Below are 21,547 nucleotides of genomic sequence, written 5' to 3'. Positions count from 1 at the left end.
GGAGACAAACCATGTGCGTGCACAGACAGGCGATGTGCACGCGCATGGCGTCTCCTCTCTGTTTTACAGGCTGTCAGTGCGCGCTTCATTTTGGCTTTCAGTATATGTGCGCGCCCGCATGGCGTCTCCTTTCTGGCTCTCAAGCTCCCACCGCGCGCTCACACTACAAGGCAGACACACGCTTGCTTTTTTTCCCTTTTCAGCCTGGGATGAGTAGTCCTGTGTTTATAATGGGAAACCAAACAACAAGTTCCAAAATATAAAAGATAACACAGTAGTAAATCAGCTACTCATGGCGGACAGGTGGCAGCGTTATATCTCACCTGTGCATTCTGGGACTCGTAGTTTTCTTCTTTACATTTTATGAAAGAGCCCACCAATTAAAGCGCTCCTGTGTGAAAATCCAGCGCTGTGTATGTCCCTTTAGATATAAGAGCACGTGACAGATATGACTCAACAAATGTGCAGCATTGTTGCTGTCCGGTGAGAGTGGCGAGTCCAAAACCCTGGCTGCCAACTCCAGGTACACTCCCTGTCGGTTGCCCCCTACGACTGGAGGCGGCATGACGATCTGATTCGACTGCTGGGGGCAGAGAGCGAAGAACAGAGAGCTTCCTTCAGCGCTGCGCCCAGCGAAACAAATCTCTTCCAGGCGCTGGCCTGAATACCAATAGCCATCGGCAACGGTGAGTAACGGCGATGGGACGGGCCAGAGGGGTAGTGAGGAGGGGGTGGGGAATTATTATTATTGTGTTTTATCACAACCTTGTAATTCCTTCTGCAGGTTTTTTCGTTGCATTCTGGTAATTGTAGTCTTGAGTATATCATTATAAAGTCCGAAATACATGTCCCAGATTTCTTTTTCTGAAGTGTGAAGGATGAGCAGCGCATGCATAGAACAGGACACATTTAGACGGACTCGGAGATGGACATTCTAATCTTGTAATATGGGCCATTCATAATTTACATTTTCGTGTCCTCAATCGTTGCCGAACAAAAAATGTAAGTGTTGATGAACCTTCATATTAAATGCGACAGAAAAAACCTTAATATATACATGGACATAACTGTTTGAGGTTTAGATGTACCGAAAATGTGCTACACAAACCGGGTCTCCTTTCAAGTAACACGTCACCAGCAGAGTAAAGACTCATGGGTTTAGGGAAGAGGTGTGGCGCAGCGGCCAGGGCGGCTGACTAGGGGGCTCACGGTTCGATGCCGGCAGAGGTCAGCCCAGCACCATGTGACTCTGGCAATAGCTCACTTAATCTTCCCGATGGCCCCCAGTGCCCCCCAGGGACATCCTCCAGTAATTGTTCGCGCTTTACAAATACTGCTTTCATTCGTTCCTAAAGTAAAAGCAAAGGCGGAACGAAGCCTCGAAGGCTAAGAGGATGCACTGTCCGCATATTTTATTGTGAATGTTTGTAGCCTGTTTTCTGTACAAAAGTGAGCTTGTGGGGTGAGGCATGGGTATTGTGTCCAGTTCAAGGGGGGGCACATCTATAGCAAAGCACCCTGCTAGGAGGCCTCATCTGGAGTAATGCACCCTGCTATGAGGCCACCGCTGGGGCGCTGCTTCCTGTTGTGGAGGCCACTACTGGGGCTCTGTGTTCTGTTCTGGAAGTTACATCGAGAGTACCGTGCTCAGCTTACACTCAATAGGGGAGATAAGACACGGCAAGGGTCGGGGTTCTGCTAACCCTGCCAAAAGAGAAGTAGGTGCACTGACATGTAAACACGGAATTCGTTGAGATGAACGGGGTGGATTGCTCCCGGCAGCTCCAGTGTCCTCCCGTGCTACCTTCCTGAGGATAAAGTCACTGTTCCGGTGATAAGTGCAAATGTGAGAATAAAACGTGCCATGTTACCTTAAATCTAAGCCTCCTAAAGGATAACATGCCTCAGATCTCAACGGAATCTGCAGAGGAAGAGACCGTGTTGTGTGTCTCACAGGAAACGTGCTTGCTAACTTCTCACCTCCGAGAGCAGCTGCCAGCAGCATTCCCCCCTCACACCCCACCCCCAGAGCCTGCCTGCAGGTGGGTAACTGGAGGAGAGCCATCCTTGCAGCAGAAACCCTCTTGCGCCTCGGATGCCGGTCACAGGGACGGTGACACACCACTCCCATCAGCCCCGTCCTGTGGTCACCTCCATCATTCGCAGGCCTGGGTGGTGACTCATGCAGTGGAGGGGATATTACCCCCCATTCGTGGTGTCTCCTTTAAGCACTGCAGCTGGGGTCTGTGTGTAGCAGCTGCCACCCTTTTTTTGCACGCACACACACAATTACAACACGGACCCAGATACAGCTAACACTTAAAAAGCTTCTGGCAGGCGTCTGTGAAGGCCATAAACTCAGAACCTGGGACTACCAGACCAGGTAAAGGCTGCAATGTGATGCATTACAGTGATCCTGTAACTTATCTGTTGACACCGCGGAGAGCTGCCCTGCTGTATACCATGTAAAAGGCAATAAAAATGTGTTTAAAAATAAAAATAAAAAAGTGACTTAGTGTTCTTAATGTGAAACATGGGAAGTAGTATTTGTGAGGCAGGTAGTTGGAATGCTTTTGACAGTAGTAAAAGTACTAAAATAATGAGGTCAGAGACGAACAGCGTTGACCGGCGGCAGCGAGAAGACATCCAAAGTATATCCAGGTCCAAAATCATGGCTAAATCCTATGAATTTATTGACTTAAAATGTCAGTCTTTATGGCTCGTTATAGATTCTCAATCACGAGTTACGTTACTCATGTACTTAGGAGTGTTCCATAAATTCAGTGGCTGCTGAAGTTAAAGGTTTTATCTGGAGTATTGAAGGAAAAATAAGGACATCCTTGGAGACAGAAAAATTGTCATACTTTGGTGGCAGAGTGGCATTCTTACATGCACATTCTGTGAGAGGTAGATATTCAGACCAGTTTTTGGGTAGCATTGCTTTACCATCGGAGATACTGCCCAAGACACTGGTTTACCCTCCCTGCCTGACTATTTGTCTGTGGATGGAACTAAGATGATGGTGATTGTTTTATGACTAGTGATGAAGAAAGACCCTTCAACACTTGATATATGCCTCTGTCTGAGACATTAGTGTGTACAAGAATAATGAAGTCAAATGACATCTGTAATAAATTGTTTTACCATTTGTGTAGTGGACTGGGAAGATGAACAATGAGCCATCTTGAAAGTGGTATGTACTGTGACCATAATTGCACGATTGCCGTCAGATGGAGATACATCTATGATTAAATCAATGGTTATTGTATGCTAGGGGCTTAGTTGTTCTGAGTAAGACTGTTATTATCAAAAGCTCTTTCATGAGTTGCTTGTTGTTCCTTGAGCACTAATTGAACCCACCTTTACATATATTTCAGACCAAAGTCACCAAAATGAATGGCAAACATGGTCTATTGTAGATTTGGTTCTACAATGACTTGAGATACCAGTTCACAGCTCCTCTTCAGTACCTCTTACTGCAAGGCCTTAATAAGTATTTGTAGATCCATATGCAGAAATAAGAGGTCATGCGGGTATTCCAGTTATACCTTGCGCTGTTGATCGTCCAAACCTTTTTATTCAACTATTTATGAGCGTTTTTCACTCTTTGAAAAAGAGATCATACTAGTCCTAGCATTCTTCAGTAAAATGAGGGAGGATTGTAAAGCCCCTTAACCTAGATTACCCCGTCGTGAGGGGGCACCATCAACTACATTCGGACATGCTGATATAGCTATACTGTGAGAAGCTTTATGCCCACCGTGCTTAAGACATTGCATGTCTTGTAGGAAATGTACACGTTGCACCAATCATGGGGTTTCTTTTCTCCGTACATGTGTGTTTTATGGCCTAAAAGCCTGTGCTCTAGGACTAATGCATTGTTTTAAGAAAATCATAATGTTTTTAATATTTAATATTTTATTCAGCTTTACCATTCTCTAAATCGAAAATACAGAATGAAATTATTTTTTTTGTCTTCAGAATAGACCAAGGGTTGGCATCCATCCTTAGGTGTATGCACATGCATGAAGAAGATATTTTATTACGGAGAATTATGTCATTTTTAATGAACTTGAAAAGGTTTGAGGTGGTTAATCATTTGTTATATAGACTGTCTATCATGCGCAATGCCTATTGTAACTTTGAATGTTTTTTTTAACATTTAATATTAAAACTTTGTTATCTTTTAGGCAAATGAACAAACTACACAGTCATGCCTGGGAAGCTGAAAGTCAAAATTGTGGCTGGGCGCCATTTGCCTGTAATGGATAGAGCCAGTGATTTGACAGATGCCTTTGTAGAGGTTGGTTTTGTTCTAAAAAAGAAAAATCAACATGTGCATGTATTTGGGGGAAAACTAACTTACCATGAAGTAAATAGTAATGTTTTTGTGCCAAGTGCACAAATAAACAGTTCATATACCTGCTTTTTCATTTGCTGAAATATGTTTTCTGCTGTAAAGAAATTTGAAAAATTAGTTGTCATGAAGTGCTGGATAGTGTGTTAACAGTTATGTACACATTTACTTTTGATGTATACCTACTTGTTCCTTTAACTTTCTTGATGGAACCCCCTTTCCAGGAGGGTTGGATCCAGAAACATTTTGCCAGCAACATGCCATTAATGCCAAAAGGCTTCCTATCATATTAAAAACGTAACCATGCAACTACACCGGATGTACATTTAGTGTAAAGGGCACCTACTGTTTTTGTCATCAGTCCAATTTTTCTGCACCTTTTCGATACAACATCTGTACCATTGAAGTTTACTTTCAACAGTTGACGAGCTTGCTTTGGTGTCTTTGTTTTGGTACAATTGTTTTCTGACATCTTGAGGCAATTGAGCTATGTTCCTAGTGTTATTGATCAATGTAAATCATGGACACACTCTATCAGGGCTTGTGGTGTCTGAGCAAGTCTCACTACAACATCTCTTGTTTCTTGTGTGCGCCCACTCCCCTTCAGCCCCCCAAAGGAAATTCAGGATATGGAGGCTAAGCTTTTGGTTGCTTCCACGAAGAGCAACTCCAGATCACAGTCAAGGGAGGGCTTGTACCTGCTCTCGAACTAGGAGTCACTGTCCATCAATGAATGATAAACGTAAGAGGGAACACAATAGAGCACCTTATGTGCACAGATTTTGTCAGTAAACACCTCAAGAGCATCTTGTGTCAGATACTCCTTTTTTGGGGCCTGCTTTGATTTCTTAAACCCAATCCATTTTGTTGTCTGCTACGACTAAATCGGAAGCATACCTGCAGGAATATTTCCTGAGATTCCCAAGTTAAATACCAAGAAATGTCTGGAGATAATATTTGAATTGTTTTTGGGCTCAGACTCTGATCCAATTCAAATGCTGAGGATGACGATAGCGAGGGTGGTCATTTGCTTCCTCCAATCGATTCCGACAGCACATGATTGGCTAATATTCAAAGTGCCAGTGGCGTGGATACTTCTGAATTAGGATTTCTGCAGAAAGGTCCATTTCTGCATGTTAAGTGCAGTTTTGGGGAGTAGTCAAGCAATCTAAAAGAAATATGAAATTGTTAATATTTACTGAGATCTTGATAGGTAAGCAATCCTCTGAGGATGTATGCTCTTTAATGAGTTGCTTATGTACCTGGTTGTCTGGTCTTGGGGCAAGCCTCAGTAGAATTCGCTGTCTCTAGGGTTGTGGCTCAAAAGTAGATGTCATCTTGAATGCTGGCAGGGACTCATGGTGCAATAGTTCACACAGAGTGTAAACTGTATGTTTCTCTTCTTGTCTCTTTGTCCCCCTCACCATTCCTATTTTCTACACATTGTAGATTTTTCAGATCGGAGTGGCACTTTCAGTGCATGCTATTCAGAATGTTAAAATGTCATGACTTGGTGCTATGTTCTATAGGACTACTGTTAGCCATCCTGGAAGTTACTAGGGGCAATTTGTCTAATGTTCATTGCAATCTTGTTGATGTCATCATGAAACATTTAAAACAAAAAGTAGCTTAAGGCAAAAAATTGCAGATGTGAGTTTAGTGTTTAAAAAAAAAATCTATTTATTGAAAAAGGTTAATCAAAAAACATCACATAAATGCAAAACAAGCCATCATTAAAATACACAATTAAAAATTAAATGAGAAGTGGCCGACCAAAATAATTATGAATATTACGAAAAGCATTACAGAGTGAAGCCCGATTGAAGAATTCCTATTTGCAGATAATCTAGCAATGCATAGTTACAATGTTTCATCATTGACAGCAAACGGAGAGGTGTCCGTAAAAGGAGCACACAGCCAACATCTACTCTTGTTCCAGGGGGCCCAAATTTTCATCCATTTACCCAGGCAACCTCTACTTTCATATACCACTCTCTCAGCCTGCATGCACCAGTCCATATCGGACTCCCATTCAGCACTTTTCAAATCAACCCCTTGCCTCCAGGTTCTGACGATGTTGCGCTTCGCAACCATGCATCCCAAAGTGACCTACAGCCGCTTTGGCCTAGACAGATCAGTGACGTCCCAGATATTCAAGAGACACAACTTCAGGGTGGCCTCCACCTCTTTACCGAAAGTCTGAGATACAGCGGCGATAACGTCCCTCCAATATCCTTGAAGAATCGGACAGTCCCACCATTGGTGCAAATATGTACCCATGTGGCCACATCCGCGGGAACATATCGGAGATGCCAGAAGACCCATTTTAACCAATACGGAGCTTGTGTAATAAACCCTATGCAATAGCTTGAGTTGGATCAGTTTAAACCGGGGGTGATTTGCAACCTCATGGGGCGACGCCAAAGCCTCCCTCCACTCTTCATCGGAAAGCTCACCCACATCAGAATACCACTTTGTACGGTCTTTATCGAGGGGGTCAGGTGAATTGTTAAGAATTTTCCGGTATGTGAGAGATATGGCTTTCTTGGGGCGATAGTCATCCAATAGTCTGTCTTCCAAAGGGGAGGAAACCGGCAGTTCCTCGCCTCTAGAAAGCACCTTGGTCAATACATTGCGCACCTGTAGATACCGAAAAGTCTCGCCGTCATGTAATTGGTATTGCCGCTGTAGATCACTGAAAGACACCACACCGCCCTTAACCCATAAGTCTCCCACCCTGGACAGCCCGATCAAATCCCATTTATCAAACCCCTGTTGCCGCCCGAGGACACTCAGGCGACAGGAGTCAAGTAATGGAGTCGCCTGCGTAATTTTACCCTTCCAGCCCAGCGCTGCGTTCGCGATATGTCGGACAGAGATTGTCGTGGAGGTCGGGGTGAATTTGGGCTCTAGTTTCGACCCTCTGTATAACGCCCTCAAATACGTACCACGTAGCATGTTATGTCTGTCCATCTGATATGCTGGGTCATCAACTGGCCAATGTGTCCAGTGATTAAGGACAATAAGTTGAGAAGCCCAGTAATATGCTCTGATGGTTGGCAAAGCAATACTGCCATCATACCAGCTCCTAATAAGTTTAGCGAGGGTAAAAGTACTGAGCTGGGACTGAATGCAGTGTATTTTGTAACGCATAAAGGAAGCGAGGAAGGGCCATCATAGAGAGCTGCTCTTCCCAAGAGCGTAAGAGGAAGAGTCCTCCAGTGTAGTACATCCGCCTTAAAAAGCTGAAGGGAAGGCAGCAGATTACGTTGATAAAAAAACCCTCGTCCGTCGTAATGTAGACTCCCAAATATCGGAAGCCATCAATTACAATTTTAGTGCCACAACTCGACGGGAGACACGGAGGGTGTCCACTCATGACATATATTAGGGACTTATCCCAGTTAATAGTATAGCCGGAGTATTTCTGAAATAGAGTAAAAACGTGGAGTACTTCATGGATAGAAGACCGGGGATTGGCCAGATAAAGCAAAATATCATCTGCGTAGAGGGACACTTTGTCCATTCACTCCGGTGACCATTTCACTCCCCGAATCCAGGAGTGCCCCCTGAGCCATATCGCAAGAGGTTCAAGCGCCAGGGCAAACAACAAACGGGACAATGAACATCCCTGTCGTGTACTGCATCTCAACTCAAAAGCTGCCGATCTGCTCCCGTTCACTGCAACACTCGCCAAGGGTTTCGAATAGAGGAGACGAATCCAAGCTATGAACCAGTCACCGAAACCTTACCTTTTCAATGCTGCAAAAAGGAAAGACCATTCAATCATGTCGAACGCCATTTTGGCGTCCAGGGACATAATAACCAAATTCTCCTGTATAGCGGAGGCCCGTCCCAATACCCCTAACAAGCGATGTAGATTGAGGGCTGTATTTTTGGTTGGCATAAAGCCCGACTGGTCCCGGTGAATCAGTTTGGGAAGGAGGGGCGAGAGGCGTAGAGCCAGTATTTTAGCAAAAATTTTGACCTCAGAATCTAGGAGGGAAATTAGTCGGTAGGAGGAGCATTGGTCTGGAAGTGTCCCTTGCTTATGAATGACAACTATATTGGCCAAACGTTGTGTAGGTGGGAGAACGCCTTTTTGCACACTAGTATCATACATGAGGGGCAATAAGAGAAGCCACGGTCTTATATAGCTCAATCGGAAGTCCACTGGGGCCCATGCCCTTTCCAGATTGCAAGGAGGAGACGGCCTTAGATATTTCATCAGGCGTTAACGCCGCGTCCAGCTCTGCGACTTCTAGAGGGGTCTAGACACGGCAGTGGCAGTGTGGCGAGCAACTCCGTTGCCTCTTCCTCCATGGAAGAGGAGACAGGAGAATAAACCGTGCCAAAATAAGTGGCAAAAGCATCTGCAAAACCAGTTCTATCATGATGACGGACAGCATCACCATCCACAATATCCGCAACCCATCTATTCGCTAGATCTCTTCTATCAAGCCAAGCCAGCAACTTATTTGCTTTATCGCCAATATCATAAATCCTGTCCTGGGTGGCCCTATAGTGAGCCCTAGTGGAATCACCTGCAATGTCCCAGAATTCTTTTTGCTTAACGGTCAATTTATATGAGATCTCTGGCGACCCCTCGGAAACCAGGTCCCGTTCAAGGGCCGAAATCTCACTTTCAATAACCTCAAGTTGTTCTGCTTTTCTTTCTTGTGTCCTGCCACAGCCGCCACCCCACACCCCCATATCACGGTCTTGAATGCTTCCCACAGTAACACGTCCGACTGAACCGAACCCACATTTTCTTCAAAATAATGTTGAGTGGCCTCAGTCAGTTTGGTACGTATTTCAGGGTTTTTAAGATACCAGGGTTGGAGAATCATCTCCCATCGGCCTGCTGGGGGTGTGCCTCCATAATAAGTCACAATGGACGAGTGGTCTGATATTCCCCTGGGAAGAAGGGATAATTTATCGAACAGGGGGAGCTGAACAGCCTCACAAAAGAGATAATCAATGCGTGACAGACTACCGTGCACACCAGAGTGAAAAGTATATTGTTTCTCAGAGGGGTTACAGACTCGCCAAACATCTATAATACCAAGAGCCCTCAAAAAATCAGACAACAATCTACCCGATGATTCGCCCGATCTAGGGGGTAGGCGATCCAACATCCTGTCCTAAGCTGCATTACAATCCCCCCCCCCCCCCTGCCCCAAAGCATGTCTCCTTCAGGCAGATTCAACAGATGTGAACCCAAGTCATTCAAGGTGGTAGCGTGTAACTGTGGAGGGACATACAAGGATGTGACATTTAGAGATCTACCCTCCCACTTCCCCAAGACCGAGACAAATCGACCCAAGGGATCACGTATAACTTTCTGAACCTGAAAAGGAAAGGAGCCGCATGCTAGGGTACCAACTCCTCTAGACCTGCGGGTATAACCTGCATTGGCTATGAGCTTATATCCCCATCTATTGAGCGCACAGTAAGAGGGACCTTGGATATGAGTTTCTTGAAGAAGCACCAGGTCTGGCGTTTAAGGTATCGCAACACTACACCTCTTTTTATTCGATCCCCCAGACCATTAACGTTCCAAACTACTCATGTATACCCCCCTCCCCACCTCCCGGCAACGTGGACTTAAAACTGCCCACCCCCAAAATTGCAGAGCGCCTGTATACCCAAACAACAACAGATTAAATGTAGGGGAATGCTACTCAGCCAAAGCAACCTGAGCACGCCGCACATGAAACCCAACATTTCCGCCCCCTTCTCAAACCCATAGACTTGCCCAGTAGCAAACCGTAAACAGAGCTTCGCAACACGAGTGTCCAGCGCAGACAATCAATATCAAACTGTCCCCCCACCACCCCACCACCATAAACACTGAAGAAGGTACAGTGCAGCCAATCAATTAGGAGACCCCTTTAAACTCACGAGATTGTCATCAGTTTGCAGCAATACAGAACAAATCAAAAGACATTGTTAACCCACAATTGCATAACCCTGCAAGGTATACAGGTCTGCAATAATTGAGGTACATTTCTCACTAATAGGGTCTCCAAAGTGTCACTCATCCCCAGTTCGAGGTTCACCAGACGGGGAGTACCCCCTCCGAGCCGCAGCCAATCGCCAGCCTTCCAGCCAGTCCCAGGTGTCCTCTAGGGTCCTAAAGAACCACGTCTTCCCATCATCCTGCATCCGGAGTTTCGCTGGGAACAGCAAGCGTACCTCAAGATGTGACCTCTGAGAGCACGCTTGACCTCCAAAAAGGACCGATGTTGTAGCTGCACTTTGTAGGTGAAGTCCGGAAAAAAGGTGATGGTAGAGTTTTCAAACAAGCGGCGGAGCAGCCCTCGCCGTCTGAACGATAGCATCTCTGTCTCGGAAATTAAAGATGCGAACTTGGCTTGGGGGATCTCCCGGGTACTCTGTGGGCACGCTCCACTGAGAATAATTATGACCGCGATCGGGGTTGCAGATGCTTTTGAATGAGGTCCTCCACAAATAGATCCGCCGTATGTCCTTCCGCTCTTTCCGGCACCCCCAAAATTCACACGTTGTTCCGGCGTGCCCTCCCTTTGCAGTCTTCTAGCTTGGCCTTTAAGTCCATTGTCTGAGTCTGAAGGCGTTTAACCGTAGTCTCCAACGCTTTGGTGGAGTGTTGTTAGGTGGAGATAGTCTTCATTTGTCTTAACCCTGTCCCCCATATATCTCAAGTCCGCACGGATCAGGGTGATTTCCGTGGTCACAGTATCTATTTTCGTTTCAAGCGCTGTGCGAACCCCTTGGATCGCCGCCATCACATCAACCAAGGTCAGGGTATCTTCTTCCGAGGGATGTTTTGAGTCGGTTGAGCTCTTATGCCCCATCCGACCTGGTTTGCGTGTATTTTGCCAACCGCGCAGCAGGGGGTTGCTTGGTGCTCTTAGCCGTGGCCATGCCTACTGTATCTAGGCATGCGATGGGCCAAACCCGGGGAGTAGTAGGCAAGCAGAGTGGAGCCCAATGAAAACAGCCCTCAAGAGTGGGCTCTCCAGACTTCAGACTGGTGGCAGATCCGAATGAACTAGCTGAAATTCATAATCTCCACAGGCCTCACAAGGACTCCTGGCCAACCAAAGACATCGAGGGCCGCAATCATCACACCTGGGGAATCCAGTCAAAAATGCTTCTCAGATGGTTGGGGGGGGGGGAGGGGACGGGGGAAGCCCTGACAAGAAAGGAGCCTCAATGTTCGTCTTGACCCCCGCTGCGCTATCTCTCTGTGCGTCCCTCTGGTGGATCCCTGCAGAGCACAACTCATGTAGCGTACCGATCCGGGGGAACTCGACTGATCGGCCTGGCCCGTCCTGATCAGGAAAGGGAGCACAAGATGGCGGATGTGCCTAATGTTATTACACCTCTCCCCAAAGCATGTAAAGGAGCCCCGTGTAGGGAGGTGGGAACTCCGATCAGGCCCACAGCACTCACCTTAACACGGGCAGGCAGAGTTGCAGCTGATCAAGAGTTAGCAGGGCCCCAATGTTAGAGTACATAAGACTCACCGCCGCCTTCCCTAGCGGCCGGGAGCACCGCTCTGTGGTGCAGCACTGGAGGTCACAGTGCAACACCACACAGGGGCCGTAGAGAAAGGCCAGCGCGGCTCCGAAGGATCCACCAGGTCTCACTCCGAAGCCCGCCGCAGAGAGCCGTGTGATGTCACGGCCGAAACCTCGGCTCCGCAGCGGCTCTACACGTCGGGACCGAGTTCTCCAGGTCCTGGCCACCGACTCTCGAAAATCAAACGGCGGGTGATACGGTTCAACATGGGGGGCGGTGTGAGGTCTCAGCTGTCTCTATCTGGGTCAGCAAACAGATATCTTTGGCGGATAAGGGGGATTTATATTACGGAGGCTGCCGGAGCTCTACAGGAACGCGGCCATCTAGGGCGCTGGCAAGCCACGCCCCGATGTGACTTTAGTGTTAATCTCTTTATGATTGTGATTATAGATTTCCTTTTTGGGCGCATTCAGAAAAATAATCATTGCTAATACTGCAAAAATAAAATGATTTAGGGAATAATTGCAATAAGAAAAAAGTTGGAGTTAACTTTTGAAATTAATTGCCTACACTGCTCTCTATACTTAGGGTATTTCAAAAGTTTATTTTCTCTTTAAGAGATTAGTCAGTATTTTTGTTCTTTTTATTCAAATTAGTCAAATAGATCCAATTACAGAAATTATCGAAAATAAGTTTAGGTAGAACAAGCATAAAAAATAGCAGCGTGTTGCATTCAGAATGTAGTCCCTATTCTAATCTAAAGGACCTATCCTATCCTAACGAGAAACCATAAAGAGTTCCTTTTTGAAAAGACTAAGTAAATTATGGAGCAAAGTCAGATAACTAAGAAAAGTAGAACTCCCCAAACTGCTGCAATAGTAACCATTAAGACAAGTGAAAGGTAAGAACCACAGCAATAGCTGTGATTGACATAGTGATAGAAAGTCTCCTCACATACAACAAGGATAATCCAAGAAAATCACCCTTAGCGATACCTTATGGGAATGCGCGAGCTAGCACCATAAAGTGTTAAGGGGCATGGCAGGGTAGGAGTGCATAGAATGCCTTGACTCTAGCTAGGAGCACGGGCTATTTAGAAAAGCCACTACACATGTTGCAAAAACAGGCGAATGTCATCAACGTCCAATGGAGGAAGATCTTCCGATGGTCCGTCGTCTTTGTCCTTGTTCCCACGGTTACCGTTCATATCAACATGAAGTCACTCAGAAGTGGCTACAGCTTACTACAAAAAGATACATATATGAAGGTTCTTCAAAGAACTTTTTGAAAGCCTACTCTTGGCATAACTGCTAGGGCGGTCGACCTCGAATCTGGGGAACTGGGTTCGAGTCTCGGCAATGACGCTGAACATCCTATGATCCTGAGCAAATCACTTAATCTCCCCATGCCCAGCAAAAAAAAATAAAAAATGAATGTATCCTCGTGTAATGCAACTGGTGCTATGTAAAGTGCTCTGATACCCAATTCGGGTCAGGTTTGCGCTATATAAAACTCTGTAAAATAAAAAAATTAACTGCTTAGTGCCCTATTGTGTAACTATGAGTTTATTCTATGAAATGAATCTTTTAAATATGGTATGTCCTTGTTAGATCACGAAATTTAAGCTGCAGCAAGCTTTTTCTTTCATTAATATGCGTATTCATTATGAATATGTAGTAGAGGAAACAATCTAAATACAGTGGAATCATATGGTATGTGGAAAAGAGAAGGACAATTTTCAGGAAACTGTACATTTCACTAAGAGGTCAGGTTCTACAGTTCAATTATAACATTGATTCATCTTTTTGCTAAAAGCATTGATATTAAGGGATATAGAAGAATAAAAGTGCGGCCTAGCAGTGTGAGAACGATAGAAATGCGAGCTTTCTGCAGGAAACAAGCAACATTTTCACTATTGCACATTTAATATAGGCACATTTTCCTAGCATCTATTTTATTACACATTTTTATGTTAAAGTTAAGGCACATCTTTATTTTAATAGGTGGTAAATGTTTCCTAAAATGTTTCAACTTCTTCAAGCTAAGCCTGACAGCTCTGTGCCAAGCTACCAGAGGGTGAGCACAAGATCATTTAGGGTGTGTTGTGACTTACCATGACTAGGATTGTGGTTCCTGCTTGGACAGGGTGCATACCTCTGCCAACCAAAAACCCAGTTTGTAACAAATGGTAACTAAGTGACGTACAAAGAACCCAATTACGATGAGGCTTGGAAATTCTCAGACTCTCCGAGCCTCATCGCGGTTTCAGTTCTGACCACCGCATTACATTGCACGCGGTCAAAACTGAAACCGGCTGGTCATTTATGGCTTGATTCCGACTGACTGAAGGAGACTGATGGGCAGTCGGAGACCAGCATGTAATCCCAATGGATGGCATTTCCGCCGTTGGGATTATGATGCTCTGTTTCAGGCGGGCTTTCCATGCTGGGCTTTCTGACATGGAAAGCTTGTCGGAAAGCAAGTTTGGGGGCCCCTAGCAGGGCCTACTTCTCCCTGTGGCCTCTGGTTAGGGGCCCCCTGTTAATCCCTGCACCGCGTGGCAGGCACCTTAAGGTGCCTGCCACGCGGTGTAGGCAATAACAGAATCTCCCAGTTCTCTATGGGAGCTTGTGCCATTGCTGGTTTACAGCAGTAGCACAAGCTCCCATAAAGAAATGGGAGTATGCAACAGCACAATGTGCATTCGCATTGTAATTGCGGTGTCGGGACCGACTGACCTCTGGTCGCCGGTCTCGAAACCACGATGGTGTCAGTCGGAGGCAACTCAGACCGACATCGTAATCGTGCCCATAGTGTCAGCCTGGAATTATGACCTGCAGATTGCATGACAGTGTAAATTTAATTAAAGTGTTAACATAATGCCAGTTCATATGAGGTTGATATAATTACTATGTTTTGCATAAACTTTGCATCCCTGGTTTGAAGTGAAATAGAGGCTATAGAGTATTCATCATATTTAACACAGTTATTTATGAATGCACCTTGAGCATTTTGTATTATCTTAATATTTGTTTTCATCTGAATATAACTTTTGTTTTTAGGTTAAATTTTCTAATACCACATTTAAGACTGATGTATATCCCAAATCCCTCAACCCCCAGTGGAACTCTGAATGGTTTAAGTTTGAGGTAAGATATGTGTATCTATGTTTTTCTTAAATATTTAAAAAAAAGATGCAGCCAAACTTTGGTGTGTGTGTGTATATGTATATATATCTATAAAATATGCAAAAGAGTTTGAGACAAAATCCTACCGCACGCAATGCTACCGTGTGAGAAGTTATTTAAACTTATCAGGTGCACAGAACCGGAAGTTCAACCTCTTTCAATGGAAACATTTCCAACTTAAATCAGTTAGTATGGTTCAGCACCCTTCTTTTGGAAAACCGTATTGTTTCTTGCTCATAATCATTTGACACAGAATTCATAACATCACATGTTCAATGTCAAACATTTACATTCTTCCATGTGTGTATTTTGAAGAAAATTCTTTATTCTTTTTTCTTTTTCAAACTCTTCTCCTTCTAAGATTAAAAGCCACATTAGCCAACTGATTTCGTCCTGAGGGACTTCTTCAGGGCTTCTTTTAAAACTGTTAACTGTTCTTATTGAAAATAATGGGTTCAGACTTTATTTGATCAATTTTCCTGAAAGAGAGACTTGTTTCTCAAATCCTGTGGTACATATGATTTATCACAGTGGACCACTTTTTATTTGGCACAGAAGGTTTTGCCACAGCTCACTAGTTTGTTTCTTATGACATTTTAGAGGTAGGATTGTTCCAGGACATGGATTTAGGCTACGGTATAAGGCAAGGTGACCTTTGGAAGTGGTCCCCTGTGAAAAATCATATGTCCCTCAGGACGAAAGGTGTTGGCTAATGTGGCTTTTAGTCTTAGAAGAAGAAGGGTTTGAATAAGAATAAAGAATTTTCTTCAAAATACACACATGGAAAAATATGAATTTTTTGACATTGAAAATGTGATGTTATAAATTATTTGTATAATAATTATGAGCAAGAAACAATACGGTTTTTCAAAAGAAGGTTGCTGAACCATATTAACTGATATATATATATTCAGTGCTGTTGCTAAAATTCCTGTGAATTGGAGAAACATGCAACCAGCTTGATAACTATTTTGTTGTAATAGGCAAAATAATTTGATGAATTCTACGCAGTGCCAACGTTTTGCAGATATTGCAGATAGGGGTACACTGTGATGTTCTGTACACCGTGATGTTCTAGTTTGCTTTCTATACGTTTTTAACATCAGATTGCTCACGAGAATCAATACATAGATTGATGATTTTCTCAGATGACACAAACATGTTTGGATTACAGCTTTGTGATTTAGTTGACCTGCGGGTAAGGGAGCTTGAACAATGGACTTTAACAAACCACATTTATGATATCATAAGTTAAAATATTATGATATGTACAATTTAAAGTGAAGTAAAAATAATTGAATACTGCTTACCAACACAGGGGGAGAACTGCCTACGCGATTATTAAGCAATGTTTGGAGTGGTTTACCTTTGTTAAATTCTTGAGGCTGACAGTTATGGCTTTATTCAAAACAATTTCTTGGACTCACGGGAAACAATATCTGCCCCCTCAGGGCCATTGTGCATATCTGCACAGTCTGCTTCTGTGTTGGTTCAGAGTTTATATCCACCGCAGTGCTGAGCAGTGTGAGCTGATTATAAAGAATATTGTTTTTCCTCTAATGCTTGTTGTGATACATTTCTTAGTTGAATGATTCTCAATGTGTGAGTAACTGTAACTCAGATCAATATGCTTCTGCTTTATTATTTAACAGAATTGTGTGGGTAACATTTAAGAGTAGGTGAATACATTTGATTTATATTTGGGGTGGCTTACTGCTTATTTCAAGGAATAATGACAACTCCTATTAAGATGAATCTTCCAAGTCATTAAATTAATCGGAACTCAATCCCCTGGTAGCTATGGCATAGAGCAGAGAACCATAACATAGGGCAATGTGTAAAGTATTTATGCTGTACCAAAACAGTAACCGTCAAAATAGCAAACAATAAAAATCCCAACCAAATTAGAAAAATAGAGTAAAATGTAATATAATTGCTCCAGAATCCATTAAGGGGTCCCGGAAATATGATACCAGAGACACTTGTCTGAAAGTCAGAGACAGATGTCTGGTAGGACAAAAGCAGGGTCCTTCAGCTACCAGAATTGTCTTTGCATCCTGTTCTCTCCCTTTCCATTGTGCCCCAAGTGCTACATGTGGCTCAACAGATCTTTCAAGCAGGATTTGACAGTATGGGGCCATTGGATGCCCACAGCCCTAATTCTGAATATTCTGTGGAGTTCAGAGGGTTCATTGTTTGATCCTGGGGGCATTTCACACCTATTTAAGTCTGATAGCTGGCAGAGGATTAGTCTAATTAGCCTCCTGACAGTTCAGTCAGGTAAAGAGTAACTTCCCAAAAGTTACTTTTTCTTACTAATTATTGAAAAATCTGACTTTGCCATTACATTTCTTTTTAATTGCAATTATAAATAGTGGTTTAATTATTTTTGTGGCTGTTCCCATTCCTGAGATACAGTATTAATATTTTAATCTGCACTCTGGTTCTACATGGGACATTTAGGCCTGCCACTGTGAAACTAGCTTTTAGTCCCTTGCCACTGTAGGGAAATGGTAACAATGATCTACATCAGAGGTTCTCAACCTGTGGTCCGGGGATCCCTGGAGGTCTGCAAAGCTTTCTAAGGGGGTCCGCGAATGCTTAGAAAATTGAATATTACTAACCGATAAATAAAGAGTACAAAAGTTAAGAAGCACCATGTAATAATAAACATGTTAAAACTTTCTGTAAATGTGAAGGACTTTGAAATTGGAGGCTAAGAATTAAGTTAGTATCCTTACGGGGCTCAAAAATCATAATGTCTCTGAAAGCAGAGGAAATGTGACAAGTTTTGCTTTGCTTTCAGAGGCAGAGGTCAAAAGTCAGTTTGTCTTCCTACTTGCCAGAAAGGGCGAGTAGGAACTAGAAATAGCTTGTCTTGATTAAATCTGGCTCGCAAATGCGAGCGGATTTTTTGAGCCCTGCTTTAGATTGATTTGTAGGAGCAGTGTACGTGCATCAAACAGAAAATAGTATGGCTGATAAGTGGTCTCAGTTGAATTTATAAAAGCTCCAACCTTCCCATAAAATTTAAACTTTTGATCTTTTATATAGTTGTTTGTGAATTAAATACAATAATTCATATTCATTCACTTATTTGGTGAATGCTTGCTTCTGTATTTTTTGTGTAGTCTTGCAGTTCAAATAATCGAAAATGCTTATCCCGGGTCCCAGTCTTCCAGTAATAATTCAGTGTGGGTCCCTAGACCTATCGAAAATGTGGTACAGTATCGCATTAAAGTTGCCACCCCAGACTATTGTGCCGTGTCCCATGGCAGTGATCAAATGCAAAACTTCTGCAAAGAAGTCAAGGCATCTGTATTGAGACCATAAATCAAGGCAAGTATTTAGGGAAGCCGCATAGTGTGCTCTATATTATGACGAATCTGCCTCCGTATCACAGAGATTCTGTGTGTGTGCCATTGTTGTTCCTTACGAAGGAGTATAGCAGTGCATATCTCATCAGTCGGGTGAAGTTCCTGCAGAAAACAAATATCTATGCTGTGCCGGTTAAGATATTCATACATTAGCCGCGTCTATCATTGAGTCCCTGGATATTTCAAGCAAGGCGTCTAATGGATGTCATCACGTACGCCGTGAGTGTATGGTGGTTGTGCAACAGATGTGGGGGTTGTGTGCTGTGTGTGCAGAGTTGCAGGGTAAATTTGGCTACTGTAGAGGAATGTAAGGCATGTTTAGCAAACAGGAACGGAACAATAAGGCACCCTCTAACTCCAGCCCACTCAACTAGTTGAATGACTTTAACCCCAGCACACCCTAATTACATACCCCAACCACAGTGCAACACACCAGGAAACATCCCTCAGGGTCGCCAAAGGTCTAAGCTCATCCCAGTCAGTCCTAGACCGGGTGGCTGAGGGGCAAAGTGGAAAAGAACCGAAAGAGCAGGTTTGTGCAAAGAACTGTATGTTCATGACAAGCAGGACCTCTGGTGCAGATACGGGCAGGATGGCTGTATCTTCAATCATGTGGATTAAGTAGTGAGTTATAAGTGGTATCCAGGTCCGGAGTCCCTGCTCACATCCTCAGCATAGTAATTGAACATCTCAGCGAGGGGATGTCCATATATCGGCTAGTCATTGTTGCTGAGCAGTTCCCCAGTGTTGGTTGTAGCGATGGGCAGATCTATGTTGCACGTTTCAGAGAGAATTTCTTAGTTGCCTTGGTGTCTGTGAAGTAGTATTGCTTACCATCCAAGTGAATTTGTAGTTTGGCTGGGTAAATTGAGGAGCAGACAACCCCCAATTTCTGCTGTTTGTGTTTCACAGGTAAAAAAATCTAGCAACCAGTTTTGACAGCAAAGTAGGGATGCAGGGATATAGCATTGCCTTGGTAATGGACAGGTTGACATTGTCTGGCGAGCCTTAAAGTGGTGTCCCTGCCCCCATAATTAATCAGTCTGTCCACAATAGGTCTCACTGGTATGCCAGGTAGGGGGTGTGAGCATAGCGTTGAACAATAAAGACCTCTAATAGAGCATCTTCAAACCGGGAACAAAGAATATTTTCGATTACGGTTTCCATTTTTCAATGGCAGTTGATTCAGGCATTCCCAGGATTCAGAGGTTGTTGTGCCTGGAGCGTGCTTCAAGCTCCTCCCTTTTGTTCTTGATGACCTCCAGTACTTTCTCTATTCTAAGGAGATGTTCGTCAACAGAGGCATGGGAGTCTTTAGTGTATGAGGCTTGTCTCTCCAAATGGTCAATGCCATCTTTGTGTTTTTCCACTCTCTCCTTGATGCAATCCATTCTGTTAAGTGAGTAGATCTGTTTTGGAGTCAATAGTGCAGAGGCTGTTTTTTTACATCAACAAGCATATCTTTTGAGCACCCCAGGTGCAGGCACAGTGAGGACCTGAGTACCCTGGTCCGGCTCAGTCGTGTGCATTTGTCTCTCTTGCCATCAAACGCTAGTTTAGCTTGTTTTGTATCTCGTTTGCCCATGATGAACAGGTTTTGTCAGCCACTGATCACAATGTACAGGCAACACTTAGTCACACTTGACCACAACCATTGCAGGAACTGGACTGGGAGGCATGAGGAGACTCAGTTCTCTGTTGGGCAATGTTGGTTTGGGGACAGAGCTATTGCAATGTTTGTTTCCTTATCAGAGTACACGGGGCAGAGGGCCAGGAAGCTTTGTTTGCTTGCAAGGAGTGACGTAGACTCCCTTATAATGTAAGCTGCCATAGCCTCTTGGGGCGCAGTCCTATAGAAATACTCGGGCAAGTATTGCAGGAATATCGGAGGGGTCCACAGATTGACCGGATCAGTCTCCAGTTGTGCAGCAAAAGGGCTTCAGCGTCCTCTCCCCTGCGGGCTCCAGCTTCACGCCTCAAGGCCAGGGGGATCCTTGTGTGGTGTGCACTGTCCCCGAGCACCAGCCCCCTCATGTACCCGTCTCTGTAGTGTTCTGGGCCTTCGTTTGTTGTACCAAGAGCAGGGATACTCCTCGGAGTCAAATTGACCTGCCGGCTTCTCAACTGCTCCCTCTATGGCTCCCCAGGGCTGCCACATTTCTTGGCATTGTGGTCTCCTTGGGAGGCCCTGCTGGCCTGATGGCAGAGGAATCGTGCCCTCTGGGCCCACCGTCTGCTCTGGGGTGCAGCAAATTCAGATGCCGATAGGGGAGAGGTAGGTGGCTCTTCCTTCCATGTATTAAGGCTGCTGCGCTGGCCGATGAAGCCCACCCCAGCCTGATCACTCTCCTCAAAAGACCCAGAGCAGGGCAATACAGGGCCCGTCCGCACTCAGGAGTAGTCAACAGCTGATGCGAGGCAGTGTGAGACTTGAGGTCGTCTTTCCACTGGAGAGAATGATCAAATTAATTCAGCAGCCAGTGAAGCCTGGATAAGTGGTCACCATCTGCTGCCGGTCTGTCAGGCACCCCGCTACATGTCCCAGTTTTAAATACCACACACACTACTGCTTCAACTGCAAGGCCAAATAGGGGTGACTATTATTTAAAAGGAAGATTTTCTACGATCAAGAAGTGTTATTTTAACAGATGCTACTGCAGGGTCTATACTTCAGCAGTCGGGGTACACAAGGTAGGCATGAAGACATGATTACCCTACCACTGTAGTGGATGGCACAATAGGTGCTGCAGTCTACTAGTGGCATTAAGCTCCTGGCGTTGGGTGCACTTTTACACCACATATTAGGGGCCTATCGATAACTTAGAAGTGCCAGTTAGGAGTAAGAACATTTAAAATATATTAAAGAGGAAGCACTGGCATTTTACCACTGGTTTTTACGGGTAGAGTGCACAGAGTCTTAAAGCCAGCACAAAAGGTCCAGCAAAAGATGAAAAATTGGAAGTGACCCCCACAGAAAAAGGCTGACATCCTACACTTTGGTTATATGCACTGGTGAAAGTTTAATAAGCATTTGCTTAAACGTGAACTGTGTGTAATAAACCTTGTAATAGTCAAGACTTTTTGCAAGTGTGTAACTTTCAAAGAGGTAAAACATG

General features: G+C 44.3%; 1 protein-coding gene across 11 annotated transcripts in view; it reads left to right on the top strand.

Moving 5' to 3' along the window:
• Window positions 1–21,547, top strand: part of C2CD5 (C2 calcium dependent domain containing 5) — an 875,314-nt gene that overhangs the window by 77,972 nt on the left and 775,795 nt on the right. For all 11 annotated transcript variants that reach the window (XM_085652749.1, XM_085652748.1, XM_085652746.1 and 8 more), the window contains exons 2-3: window positions 4,191–4,303; window positions 14,929–15,015. In XM_085652749.1, coding sequence (XP_085508875.1) covers window positions 4,214–4,303; window positions 14,929–15,015 — 177 coding nt within the window. In that variant the 5' untranslated portion in view covers window positions 4,191–4,213. The remainder of the gene's footprint in view (window positions 1–4,190; window positions 4,304–14,928; window positions 15,016–21,547) is intronic.

Source organism: Triturus cristatus, chromosome 4_1, assembly GCF_964204655.1.
Source record: "Triturus cristatus chromosome 4_1, aTriCri1.1, whole genome shotgun sequence".
NCBI lineage: Eukaryota > Metazoa > Chordata > Amphibia > Caudata > Salamandridae > Triturus > Triturus cristatus.
The sequence above is the reverse complement of the archived record's forward strand: the minus strand, read 5'-3'. Positions and strand labels throughout refer to the sequence as shown.